The 13,900-nt window shown below is 31.8% G+C and overlaps 2 protein-coding genes across 2 annotated transcripts in view; one reads left to right on the top strand and one right to left on the bottom strand.

Moving 5' to 3' along the window:
- LOC139498374 (5-hydroxytryptamine receptor-like) overlaps window positions 1-13,900 on the bottom strand; it is a 219,679-nt gene that overhangs the window by 194,385 nt on the left and 11,394 nt on the right. The gene's annotated exons all lie outside the window — the stretch shown is intronic.
- Window positions 236-6,463, top strand: LOC139497602 (uncharacterized). Its single transcript, XM_071285836.1, has 7 exons — window positions 236-722; window positions 1,114-1,647; window positions 2,231-2,337; window positions 3,390-4,625; window positions 5,100-5,130; window positions 5,810-6,099; window positions 6,455-6,463. Exons 1-7 carry the CDS (start codon window positions 464-466, stop codon window positions 6,461-6,463), a joined length of 2,466 nt encoding a protein of 821 aa, XP_071141937.1. The 5' UTR covers window positions 236-463.

Genomic DNA, 13,900 nt, shown 5'->3' with positions numbered 1-13,900 from the left:
AAGTAATTTAGCATGATTTAATGATGCTAGTACCCGATATATGTGCATTGATATATCAAAAACAGCCAATTTTTATGTAGCAAAAGTATTCTACTTTCCAATAAAGAACTACAAGTTTACATTTTAATAATTTTGTAAAACTGCTATATTTTGGGGCAAAAAAGGGGTCTTACTGGACCTTCTCCTTTACAAAAATGTACATTAGAAAAAGTATCAAAGAGATTTAACAGTATTTCTGTTCATGTTCATTTGGTATGAATCAATTTTAACCGACTTTGGGAAACAGAATATTGGGAAGGTAGAAATTGTTTCATATTGATCTATACTGGCTGTTAACGTCGCACTAAAAAATGTTTGATTTGAATTTGGTAAATCCAGAAAAGCACTTTGCACGCAACAAACGTACTATAAAGTATTTTTGATAGATTTACACTGTTTAATCAATTTTGGTATTGCATAGAAAATGTCAGAATCCATTTGGACTAAACTCATCCATTTAAATCGAGATGACTTCCAGGATCTTGTAGCTGCAGGAACATTTGCTTCCTACGAAAATAGGGTGTATTTGGCAGGATCTTGTAATATTGGGAAATCTTCGCTAGCAAGTATTTTAATTGGCGAGGTAATTCCAAAGACATGGGTTTCAACAGAAGGACTAATTATTCATTTTGGTAGAAATGGCATCGACTTACAACACCGAAAGATGATTCCATTAAAAAAGGGTACATAATTTATATTTGTTCATGTCTTAGCCTTTCAGCATGATAATTAATTGACAGAAAAGGTTTTGTCAGCTTATAAATTTTCTCGCTATAATCAGTTGATTTTGTGGAGCTTGTCATGCCTTAATCAGAAATGAATGAATGTAAGCCCTCATATTTTTATTTGGGATGAGTTGTGTAAACATTTGTTCTTGTTAATGCATTTTTTTTGTGTTATAAGTATATTATTTACTAGTAATAAATATGGCATGTTAGATAGTTTTGTTTGTCGTCCGTTTTTTTCTCAAGTTATGGGTGTTACTGATGATGGAAAATAACAAAATATTTAACATTGAACGCTCTTTATGTTTGACACCACTTTGCTTAAAATTTGTTGTTATATTTTTATAAGGTAGTGGTGATATATTAACGAAACTTCTACTTGGAAATCCCGAATTAAAAGAGCAACAAAGACTGATAGGGGAATCATCTTTAAAACGGAATGTTGATGTTAATATAGATGAAGTCCCAGGTGATCCAGTATTAAATCTTACAACAAATGAATATGATTCAAATCAATCGAATTTGGAAGAGTTTCCACCAAAACAGCTTCAAGAAGCAAATACAACATCTAGAAAAACCTCTTCTGGTAGACATCAGCAGATTCCGTCTCAAATTGTTCAGGAAACTGTAAGAGGCTTTCAAGAACCACCGATTCATACTGCCTATTCCATTCAAGATGACTTATTGGAGAAGATTAAGAAAGGAACTTATAGCATGAATATAGCACCGTCAGATTTGGTCGACTTTGGTGGGCAAAAATCGTTTGATATGACTCATCAGTTATTCATCCAACACAGAGGGACGTTCATTCTGATGTTTGATGGACGTAAAGGTCTTTCCACAGAATTGGAAGAATATGAACAAGAAGATGTAACAGCAGCTTGTAAGTTATTCTAATTATTCTATTGAATTCTAAATACTTCTAATGATCATGAAGACTATACATTTATCAATGCATTTATTATATAGAAACAGAAGATTTGAATAAACATAATACTGCAACTCATTAAAAGAAACACAAATGTGTTACATCTACTACTTGTCTGAAACAAACCATAATATCATGCATACATTTAATTAGCAACACACAGAAATTTGTCATTATCAGAATAAATCTTTGTGTTGTATAAAGAGAAAACAATACATAGGAATTAAACAGTAGTCATCAAATTGCAATAATATTTTCATAGTAAAACATTCATATGTTTGAAAAGGAATTTCAACCTAGTGTCATTTGTATACCAATATATTTTTTAGAAATAATTGATGCAAGCTTTCCTTTTTGGTAGTTTCAACGTTCATGATTAATTTTTCCTGAGCGCTACGTTATGTGGGCTCTGATGAAGAGGTTTCGCGTTTCTTAATTTTGATCACATTTGTTTTTTTAAACTTTTCTACCTATAAATTTGTTCTCCACCATTATGTGGCGTTAAATTATTAAGAAATTAATACATTGTATTTTTCAGCCATTCTTGTGCATTGGATTAACTCCGTGTTGACCTACTGTAACAAAAGTGTTGACAAAATACCAAGAATTGTGTTTGCTGCAACACATAGTGATAGCTTTACTGAGGTATGTCTTACTGTACTAAGAAAAACATTCTGCTACTGTTCTTTGAGGAATAGTTGTATCAAAGTCAACAATACCACATCTTGTTTGGATATTGAACCAGTTTCCAATGAAATATTTTCTTCTTCTCTTGTTCTTGAAAACAAAACAATATGTTAATATAAAAGGTAAACGTTCTAATATCTTTTAACCTGCACTAAGCTCTCGATGATATGAAGTAAGTTTCACATAAATAAGACATGATTTCTACAAACAAAACTGTCATAGATTGTTCAAACTATTTTCATATTTAGACATAACTAACCTAGTTAACACCCACGTTAACATATAACATTGATGATAAAAAACATGATCTTAGCTGACAATGGCTTTGTAATAATTTATCAAGCCACATGTATCAACTCTATTGACCTGGTGAGCTCTAAACTGTAGTCTATTTGTCATGTATCAGGCAAATTGTCAGTTTAACTATTTTTACAAGATATCCAATTTTTTTTTTATTCTGATCAGCTATATATTTCACTTTCTAAAGTTGCTAATACCTAAAACAAATGTTTTGTTTTTGAAGCAGAATAAATGTTATGCAAACATCATTGTCCATCAGTGAACAAATCATTATAAATGACAGAACACAATAGAAGAAACTCTTTACATTCTTTTATTTTGTATAAAGGATATTTACATCGTATATTTTTTGTTGATATTTTAAGTATCCTGTCCGAGGCACAATTTTGATCTTAAACCCAAAATCAGTGGGATCTTAATTTTAAAATTAAATGGGTATATTTTGACGGTATTTTAGATGTAGCTTCAGGCGATGTTAGAATGTCCTATGAAAATTTAAAAGCAATTGACCACCTAGTCTTGGACTAATATTGAAGCACGATTACAAAAGTGACCGATTTCACAAAAAGTTTGATGCAAAGAAGGACTTTCTATGATTACAGTAGTTACAAAAGGCAAAGTACTTGTTGATATAACATTTATTTAACTTTCGTTTTTCGTGGTAACGAAAAAATTCATTGGTGTCATTTTTTGTTTGGTTTGATTTGCAGGATGAGAAAAAGAAATTAGTTGTAACTTTCCAAGAGGAGTTGACACAACTGTTTTCTTCACACAAGCTTCATGAGCATATCATGTACGATCGAGTGTTTTTTATCAATGCAACAGACGCAACAGACCCAGCAATCGATGGTTTGAAAGATACATTAGTTGATATCGCCTTTCAGCAGTCAACATGGGGACAACAAATGCCGATTGTGTGGGTGCCTCTTGATTTACAAATATCAGATATGAGAACCCATGGAGTAAGGTTGATTACGAAAGAGAGGCTTTTGGAGATGAACAAGTCTAATAAGGAACTTGCTCTGAATGAAAGAAGAGTTGATGACTTCTTAAATGTCCAACACTCAATAGGAAAGCTATTATATTTTGATGAACCTAATTTAAGAGATTTCGTTGTCATTCAACCTTCGGCAATGGTCAATATTCTAAGAGCTTTTATCACAGACAAAATGTTTTGGCCGAAGAAGGGAACCATTCGAGGCATACTACAGAATTTGTCATTAACTGGAGTTCTAAGGAAGACAGACCTTTATACTCTATGGTCACAACCAGCTTTCAAAGATGTTATGATGAATGACAGAATAAAAGAGTATGTGGTACAAGTCCTCCTCCACCTCGATATTCTTGTGGAACCTAAACGCTACACAGACATAGAAACAGCTGCAGACTTATTTCTTGTTCCCTGCATCGTCAAGACTAAAATTCCAAGAAAAATGCAAAACGCTGCAACAGACGACCGAACTATATGCATAGCTTTTCATTTGAAAGAGACAGTAATTCCGTCGGCTTTGGCGTTCAAGCTTATTGGGGCTGCAATAAGCATCTGGCCTTTGAAAGTGGTTGATGCTCGTTTTTGTCTCTATTTTCAATCTGCAGTTATCGATGCTGATAACAGAAATGAAATTCAAATTCATGTTCAAGGACAGAGAATCGTTGCATATCTCGTCAATGACGTGTCAAAACACCTTATATCACCAGATCTAGCAACAACAACACAGGAGTGCTTGACTTTAGCACTCGGACGAATTCTTCAGTGTTATCATCGTTGTTTTGGTAAACAAAGTCATAAAGTTATGTCAGATCTGTTTGAAATAGAAGTTGGAGAAGTATGCAGCGGGGAAACTTGTTTCATTCCTTTGGCAGACGCCAAAAAACAAACACAGTGGAGATGCAAGAATGGGAAAACACATAAAACAAAATGTCCTCTGAATTGGGTTTTTGATAAGGCAAGTTAAGTTTCTTTATTAATTCTCTTTCTGCCAAAAAAAACCCAAACAATACGATTGTATTAAAAAAAAATATTTTAATCATGAACCTTGAATTGAAGAAGATGGTATGTGGTTAGCACACTTCAGGAAATTTCATATATATGCTTATGATACTACTTTAATGAATGCAAACAATTTTTTTAGAAACCAAACAATAAAATTATATATAACTCAAAGACAGCTTCATCAAGAACATTTACGTTTGATTAATGCTTCGTTTTAATTTTGAAATTTAAAGTAGAGTAAATAATGATGTTTGTATTTAGTACTGTAAATTTGTTGTTGATGCAAAGGGGTTAACAACAGTTCTGTAGCTTTATACTTTCACAATTTCCTTTTTTCGTATCGAATTGATCAGATCACTTGTGTTGTTAGGTTGCAGTTTTAATTTTATGTTAATACATCTAGTTATTTTAATCATTTATTTTTCAGACTAAAAACCATTGCGACCCAAACTGTAAAGGTAATGACTTATCTATATCACAAAAAGGGAAGTCATAATTTATTAGTAAAATCATTTTTTCTCAAAAGTGAATAAGCAAACAAACAGACAAAATTTCAGAATTCTTGTAAAAATACAAAAATGAATACAAAGTTTGAAAGCAAGTTTTAATCTTAATAAAAATAATGTTAAAACTCAAACCAACAAAAATACCAAAAACCCCGTGGAAAACTCAAAACGTTAAGTCCATAATCAAACGGAAAAATCAAAAACTCAAACACCTTAAACGGATGGGTAACAACTGTCATATTCCTGCATGGAGCAGACATTTTCTTATGGTGAAATAATTATGAAACCTGGTTTTATAGATGGCTTAACCTCTCACTTGTGTTTCACAGTCTTCTTAAATTCTATTATATTTACAACATTTTTATCTTTATCCCTTAAATAAAATTGAAAAAATGGCAACCAATAATATTGGATAGGTTGTGTTATCCAGGTTTAAAGGTACAGGTGTTTTTTATTTGTTTTTTATATCAGGTTTTGTTCTTATTCGTTAATTACTTTTCTACATTTGAGACGTTTATATTAGTATCTTAATTAAAAGAACGATATAGGTCGGGTTGTGATTACTATAATTGCTGTCAGTAATAATAAAATGTGTATACTAATTAGATAAAAAGCTTATTTATTTTACAAGGTCTAGAGGCAGAAACTGAAACACTCCGTTTGAAACCAGTTGATCAGCATTTCGTGTATCTAGCAAAAATAATGGAGATTGAAGACTTCTACAAATTCTTTATTTATCTTGGTATGACAAAAGCTGATTACGACAGATTGAATTTTCGTTATTTCTCAAATCCTATGGACATCACGTTGATGGGTCTGTTTCAGTGGAAAGAAAGAGCAGAAAGTGAGCAATCAAGTGCTACAATTGGAAATTTGTTGAAAGCATTGACAGCTATTGACAGACAACACTATCTCTGTCAGGTAAGTGTTGTAAATTGATACTTTTCTTTCACCTTTCTGTGCGTGAATGGAGTCAAACTAGTTATAAACAATCAAATATAAAACATTTATGCTTTTACAATATTATTCATATATAATATTCATATTAACTTTGCATTTACATTGTTTAATAGATAAAATGTATTCGTTCATTGTGTGTTAATCGACAACTTTCGGGTTCGATGCATTTCCGTCACGAGTTTTTTTTCGGTGACGGACAGATTCGAAAGTGTTCTATTTCATTTTTGTTTTTGTTTTACTACGTTTTTTAATCGAGTTATTCCTTACTAATTGATATTTTATAATGTGTATTTCTATGTTTAATTTTACACTATAGTTAGTTTAAACATATTCATTTATGGTGGATTGGGAAACAAGTTTTGAAACTAACATTAATCCCTTTCCACTTTGCGGGTGTGAGTACTGCCTGGTAGCAGCATTAGCTTGATCTTTTTCGACATCTACAAGGCTGTCTTTAACGTGCATGAGATATGGCTCTCTCTTAACACGGGTAAGCCATTTATCGTCCCCTTCCGACGGACTATCATCGTTTTCTCATGACCAAATTCGCAAATGGTGTCAAGGGAAAGCCGAAAATACGTTATTCAGATAAGGGACGGTTTTAAAAAACGTTGAATCCCGATGCAATTTTTTGCATCTGTCCTAAGTCAGGAATCTGATGTTGATTAGTTGTCGTTTGTGTATGTGTTTCATAAGTGTATCTCGTTTCTAGTTTTTTATATAGATTAGACCGCTTGTTTTTCCGTTTGAATGGTTTTACACTAGTATTTGTTGGGGCCGTTTATAGCTTGCTGCTCGGTGTGAGCCAAGGCTCCGTGTTGAAGGTTGTGCCTTGACCTATAATATTTTATTTTTATAAATTGTGACTTGGATGGAGAGTTGTCTCATTGGCACTCATACTACATCTTCCTATATGTTTATATGCTATAAAACATACATGATAGAAAAAGCCCAGCTACTCATGCGACTTGATTGACTACCATGACATACATGTATGCTATGAGACCATGTATCCTGGAAACAAAAACATATGACAATAAATACTAGATCTCCTACGTTTGCTGTATGTGTGGTCTTTTGTACTACATCATTAAAGTCATCAAACTTGTTCTCTTGAAACAAGTAAAAAATGAAAATGTCACTATCATTCCAGAAAAATGTTACTATAAGAGTTATCTTCCATTAATGGTGAAGTAGAAAAATTGTAAGCCAGTATTTGTTTTGGATAAGTTTCGTACGTACACTACCTAAATGTCAATACTGATTTTTCTCTCCAGATTTAAACCTAAAATCAAATTTAAAATGTTCAATACGATCTCATTTAATTTAGCATAATTTCTTTGACATATTTCAGATACTTAGAGAGGACCATAGTTTAGTTGGTATGTATTTTTTTTATTCGTTGCCTCTTTATTACATGTACTTGTATATCTGTAAATTAATACGTTGTTTAATTCAGAGATGACGACTGAAATGTTATAACTACTATCTCGTACCCTTTCCTAGAATGTGTCCTACCGAATAAGACATATCCTTGGTTTGAACTTGCATGAGCAACATGACGAGTGCTTCACGTGGATGGAGCAGGATTTGCTTACCTTTTCGAAGAAGCCCCAGTTCTGGTGCGGTTTGTGTAGCTCTCTCTTTCATTTTTCCATGTTGTGTTTTAATGCGTTGTTGTTTGTCTGATTGTCTTTACTTTTGTAGTGATGGCGTTGTCAGTTTCATTTTCAACTAGAGAGTTTGAATGTCCTTTTGATATTTCTTACCTCTCTTTTAACCTCATTTTCTTTAAATGAATTATCAATATGATTCATTTGATACTATTGTATATATTTGAGATTTATTATAAGGTTAAACTATTTAACTAGCCATTATAAAAGAAGATGAAAAATTGTTAGCTGTATAACTAAAAAAAAAATCTATTTTCTTCTTTTTTCTTTCTTTCAATTTTACAGAAAAAGCTCATAGTCGCCTACAAGTTATCCCAACAGTTAAGGTCATTGATATGTTAACAAAAAAGAAGATGATTGGGGATTGTGTTGTTCACTTAGGAATCGAATTAGGTCTGAGCATTGGTGACATCCGAGAAACTATGCACAACTTTCAAAGGGATTTGAATGGTCAAATACATGATCTTCTCATGAAATGGTATAAAATGGACAAGGTGACACCAACAATCTACTGGCTTATGGTAGCTTTAAAGCGTGTTGAGGCGGCAGCAGGACTTACTTTTCTGAAGAAAACATATGGTGTGGAATAAGAGTATGCCGTAAAAGTAGAAATGAATCTGATATGACTATATGTACTCAGAAATTCAATATTTATAACTCGCTTCGAGTTCAAGTATGTAATATTATTTAAGCAGGTCTTAAAGTTTTATACTTGTTACTTGTGTTAATAATTTTATGTTCAACCATTTACACCGATGAATATAAAAAAAATCTAGTACTTGTAATTGTTGCTCCCTTTTTTCATGGGTGACCATAACAATTGACGATCTTTGGAATACTGGTTCCCTTTGATTATATAAAGATCAAGTATAGACAATCAATAGACCTTGCCATGAAGTTTTACCAGATGAAGCTTAGACAGATTTTATCATCACTTTAGCATGTTTAGAGTTAATTCCCTTTAATTGTGTTTTTGCAAAGCCCCATACGTTGTTTTTGAAGATATCATGACCTTATTTAAGCAATATGTAGATCTCATCATGATAATACCACACTATTCTGCATAGGATTGCTTCATTAAAAAATATCTTAATTTGAAAATCAAATTGAAGAAAACCTTGTTAGGTAACCCCTTACCGTGTGTTCTGTTCTAATTTATGATTGGGATATTGCTTTGGGTTTCCAGTTAGAAATTCTGTCATCATGGAATGAAAGGTATACCTAAGACGAATATTTAATTTATTACTTTCGAATTTAAAAAAAATCTACTGAATTTCAATGTAGGTTTTTCGAATAATGTACAGCAAATGTTTTGTTTTTAGTCAGATGATTTCTGTGTTGCACTACTGTGTTGAACTATTAGATTTTTCTACATGTGATTTAATAATTACAATTATTGTTACTCTAATCATTATTTATATCTTTATGTAGTTCTACATGTGTGCGTTTTAAACTTGGATACATCTATTATAATATTATGTTACAGCAATGCTTCAAGTAGCTTATGTACAATCTGATTCATCCCTTAAAATTATATCTTTATGTAGTTTATGTATGTTTTATACATTTGATGATATGAGTGTCTGCACATTTTATACTAAATGTCTGATTTAATGTTAGTTTCCTGTCAACAAAGTTAGCAAAAGTATGCAACGAAGAAAATGCCATACTTACTAAATTTCCAAAAATATACAGGATTTTAGCACAACTTGGAACAATCTTCCGTTGTTTTGTTTCTAGGATAGAATAGTAAAAAAATGTATGGAACCTTAAATTTAGAATGAAAATTCATAAATCAGATTGTACATAAGTTACGTACAGTATTGCTGTTACATATAATAATAGTATCCTTATTTTATTTTTTATCACTCTTTTTACATACACTGCATATATTGTAGATAATAAATGATTGTTATGTTTTAAAAATAATTGTTTTGATTTGATCATTGTAACACCATATGAATATAGAAATAATAAAATGTGCTTAAATACAAATAGTTGATGGCCAATACAAAGTTAACACAACTTTATCAGGTACATACATAACGTAAAACAGAAGAACTAAAGAATAATCGATCAAAATTAGCAATGGATTTATCAACAATATCACATTTCAAAACATGGTTTAATATAATTTGGTCTTTTAGAAGGCGTTTTACAAATTGAATTCTAATAAACGATAAAAACAAGAAGCTGTTGTGTAACAGTAGATGAAACAAGTATCCACCAGCGACCAAAATGAACAATTGTGAAGGGCATGCAATTCCCATTCCATACAGCAATCTTTTTTTAACAAGATGGAATACAACATTTTGCATACTGCGGGCACTCAACTTATTTATTAAATTTAAGTTAAGAAAAAAAAAAACAAACAAGAAATAGCCGAAAATTTTATTCATACATTTCTAAGCCAACTTGTTGCATTGCTGTATTGTCTATGATTTATATATTCCCTTGTTCCATGACACCAAAATCGATAGATTTAGATATGTTCCCTTGTCCCATGATAGCAATTCAGGAACATTCAGATATGTTCCCGTGTCCCTTTAAAGCAATACAGGAAGTTTCAGATGTGTTCCGTTGTCCCATGATAGCAATTCAGGAAGTGTCAGATATTTTCAATTTTCATAAGATATAAAAACAGGAATTTAGATAGGAAGCACATAGATATACAGCAACATGAGCAACAAACAACAACCACTGAAGTATAGGCTCCTGGCTTGGGACAGGCACAAACCGAATATGTAGGAGGTGTAAGGCGCAAACTTTTTATATGATCTTGGACTGTGATGTAACAGTACAATAAAAAAAAAAACTTTAAAAAACCAGTTGGAAAAGGCTTTACTCATCAGACGGATAAAAATAGAAACTACAAAACTATACAGTTGATGTGGCGAGGAACTTATATACATTTCCCATAAAAAAGACACTTAAGTACAGATCTGAGAATTCTCGCTGATACAGCCAATAAAAACAGCAAAACACCATGCATCTAACCTTTTTGAATAGTTGGTATATGAGTTCAAATAGCAGATATTCAGCATTCTGTCAATACATAAAATAGTCGAGTAACGGAGCCAACGTCCAACTTGGTTAAACAGGAAGCGATATATTTGTTCAACTCAAGACTTTGTGTGCAGTGTAATAAAATTACTCAGAAATGCATCCTCTTTATTTTCAATAGTAAGGACAACTAACCAAACTTTAATTCCGATTAACTCAATGAGTAGATAGAAAATATATACCCTCATTTTCTAATTCTCTAAATCACAGCGGAAAATACATTATATATATATTTGTCATAGATCCTAACGTATAAACCTAAATTTACTTCTCTGAATATGTCAAATGAACGTGCCAATACTGCTCATATTTACGAACATAACACACGAAAATGTAAAATAAGAAGAAACTCAAATGATATGAACATTTTATTAGCAACTTGACGAAAGTTTTGAACTTTTTGTCTTTTGAATTTGTTTCAAGTAAAAGTATGACGCATTAATGTAATCTTATATGATCAAGGCTGTAATCGGACTTAGATAGGGTTTTGCTTCAACGTTTGTTTATCAAAAATATATTACACCGCTTGCTAGGACACATGTCAAACTTGAATTTATGTGCGACATAGAAAATTCGGGACTTGTGTGATAGAAATTTATTACCACGAGGAGGAAAGAGATAACTTTACCATATTGACTTCACATGGAAGACGAACAAAATAAAAAGGAAAAATATCACATACTAACCAACCCCACCTTTACCTCCACCGTGAAAATAATTTTAACATAAGAAATATCACAGCAAGCATTTTGTCTCGCCTTTCGGACTCCCCCAACCCGATTGAATTCTGATTAAGATAAAACAAAAAGATTTTGTGTTATAGCAGATGAAAAAAGTTCTCACAAGCGACCAAAATGACTTAAAAGAAGAATTGTGAATTGCATGTATTTACCATTTTAGACAGCAATCTTTTAAAATATGGTCGAATACACAATTTTGCATACACTCAAGTTATCTATAAAATTTTAGTTCAGAAAAAAAATAGCCGAAAATTTTATTCATACATTTCTAAGTCTACCTGTTGTATTATCTATGATTGATATATTCCCTTGATCCATGATAGCAATTCAGGAAGATTCAGATATGTTCCCGTGTCCCATTATAGCAATTCAGGAAGTTTCAGATGTGTTCCGTTGTTCCATGATCGCAATTCAGGAAGTTTCAGATATTTATTATTTTCACAACAAATTAATACAGTATTTTAGATAGAAAGAACATTGATGTACAGCAACATGAGCAACAAACACAACAAACCACTGAAGGCTCCTGGCTTGGGACAGACACAAACCGAATCTGTAGGAGTTAAAAGGCGCAAACTTTTTCTTTAATGTTGGACTGTGGTGTACACTGAAATGCAGTCAACTTTAGCGTTTGATAGTTCATTGATAACATTCTGGCGTATCACAAACAAACAATTTGTAACGTCTAATTTCATTGGCCGAAAGATTCAAATACAACAACAATTGTAGTTTGCACGTGAATTGACACAGGTGACTGACTATGGAGTGTACTATGTTACTACGAACGTAAAAACAAGGATTTGACAATGTATAGGTTACACATCTTTGGTCAAAAAAATTAAATAAATGTTTTGTGAATTTCGAATTGTTGTGTCGAAATATTAAACTGCAGCACAATAATTATCGTGTACATAATGTACCGCATTCTAAAACATATATAAGGATAAAATAAAATACATGTGCCGCTTTTATACATGATTAAGTAACCACACTTTTAATTTCTTTCAATGTCGTAGTTACTTATATTCTCATAATGCTGATCAATTACAATAATTACAAAAAGTTATAATGGGTTGCATATTCCTCTTTTCGTGTTTTCATGCTATAAACGAAGATACAGAAAGTTACACAGTAGCTGAGCGTTTGGTCATTAAGAATTGACGTATCATAAACGGAGCAAATTGTCCCCGAAATATAGAAACAAAAACAATAATCGTATCATTTGTGCACGTGAATGAAGACGTAGTATGCAATGTACTATCATGATCACCACGAAATTCAAATGAATTCAGTGAAGGCATTTTGGTGTAAAAAGGATTGAAATGTTACATCGGCGAAGATTTTTTCTTTTGTATGTGTGGAACTAAAAAAAAAATCATATCGTAGTTTATAAGGAACAATATAAATGTACTGTTCTAGATTTAAATTGGCTAAAAACCTCTCCATTAATTTAATACCGTAAGAAAGTAATATGCATAACATTGCTAAACTATCCGCCAAAGTGACGTGAAGTATGCATGCGCATTTTAACTGAAATACAAAATCATACATGTAAGATAAATTGATAAACGAAATATTAAGAAATTATTAATAAGTATGACTTAATGCATGAACGAGAAGGGGTTCATCTTTTTATCAATGCATTTAATGAATAAACACGCTTTTGAAAACTTATTGTTTTCTCTGTAACTATTTAGATATTTACAAATATATAATCTACGTTCGAATTTCAACCGAGAATAGCAAAACAGTTAATTTATAAAATCCATTAAGTATATTGCTGGAGTTTATAAAGGACATATCTTTCCACTGTGCCATGGTTTGTCACCTCTATTTTTCTCTGAACAAAGTATGGTAGGTTACATGTTCTGAATTTACTTAGAATTTCGGGATTTTTTTCTCAAAATTAAGTAAACTGAATTACAAAAAAAAATCACACTATTCTTAGTCCAATACCTAAAACTTGCGAAAGATATAAGGCAGGATGAGCAACTTGGCAAAAAGGCCGAATAACAATTTATGTAAAAAAAACCCGGACAAACTAAAACTCATGAAAGTCCACCCTCCCATCAAAATAAAATGGTAGATCTCTTAATCCAGAAACAACTGAGAGGAGAAAGTTGATTTAAATATTTCGATGTGAAACCTTATGATTTTAAAGTTTATAAATTTTACTAGTGCACAAAATTATAAATTCAATGAATTTTACATGCACATACATGTATCATTGAAAAGCTAGAATTGCTATGGGATAATCAAGAACGCAATAATGTACGTGAATACGAC

The sequence above is a fragment of the Mytilus edulis genome, chromosome 12 (assembly GCF_963676685.1).
Source record: "Mytilus edulis chromosome 12, xbMytEdul2.2, whole genome shotgun sequence".
NCBI lineage: Eukaryota > Metazoa > Mollusca > Bivalvia > Mytilida > Mytilidae > Mytilus > Mytilus edulis.
Note: the sequence above shows the minus strand (reverse complement) of the source record. Positions and strands in the feature narration are given on the sequence as shown.

What these genes read in the sequence shown, in the direction of transcription:
- LOC139497602 (XM_071285836.1), top strand. Translation starts at nt 464, where the DNA reads ATGTCAGAATCCATTTGGACTAAACTCATCCATTTAAATCGAGATGAC. An exon ending in TGAATTGGGTTTTTGATAAG is followed by an intron (nt 4,626 to 5,099) that starts GCAAGTTAAGTT and finishes TTTATTTTTCAG; the next exon opens with ACTAAAAACCATTGCGACCC. An exon ending in TTGCGACCCAAACTGTAAAG is followed by an intron (nt 5,131 to 5,809) that starts GTAATGACTTAT and finishes TTATTTTACAAG; the next exon opens with GTCTAGAGGCAGAAACTGAA.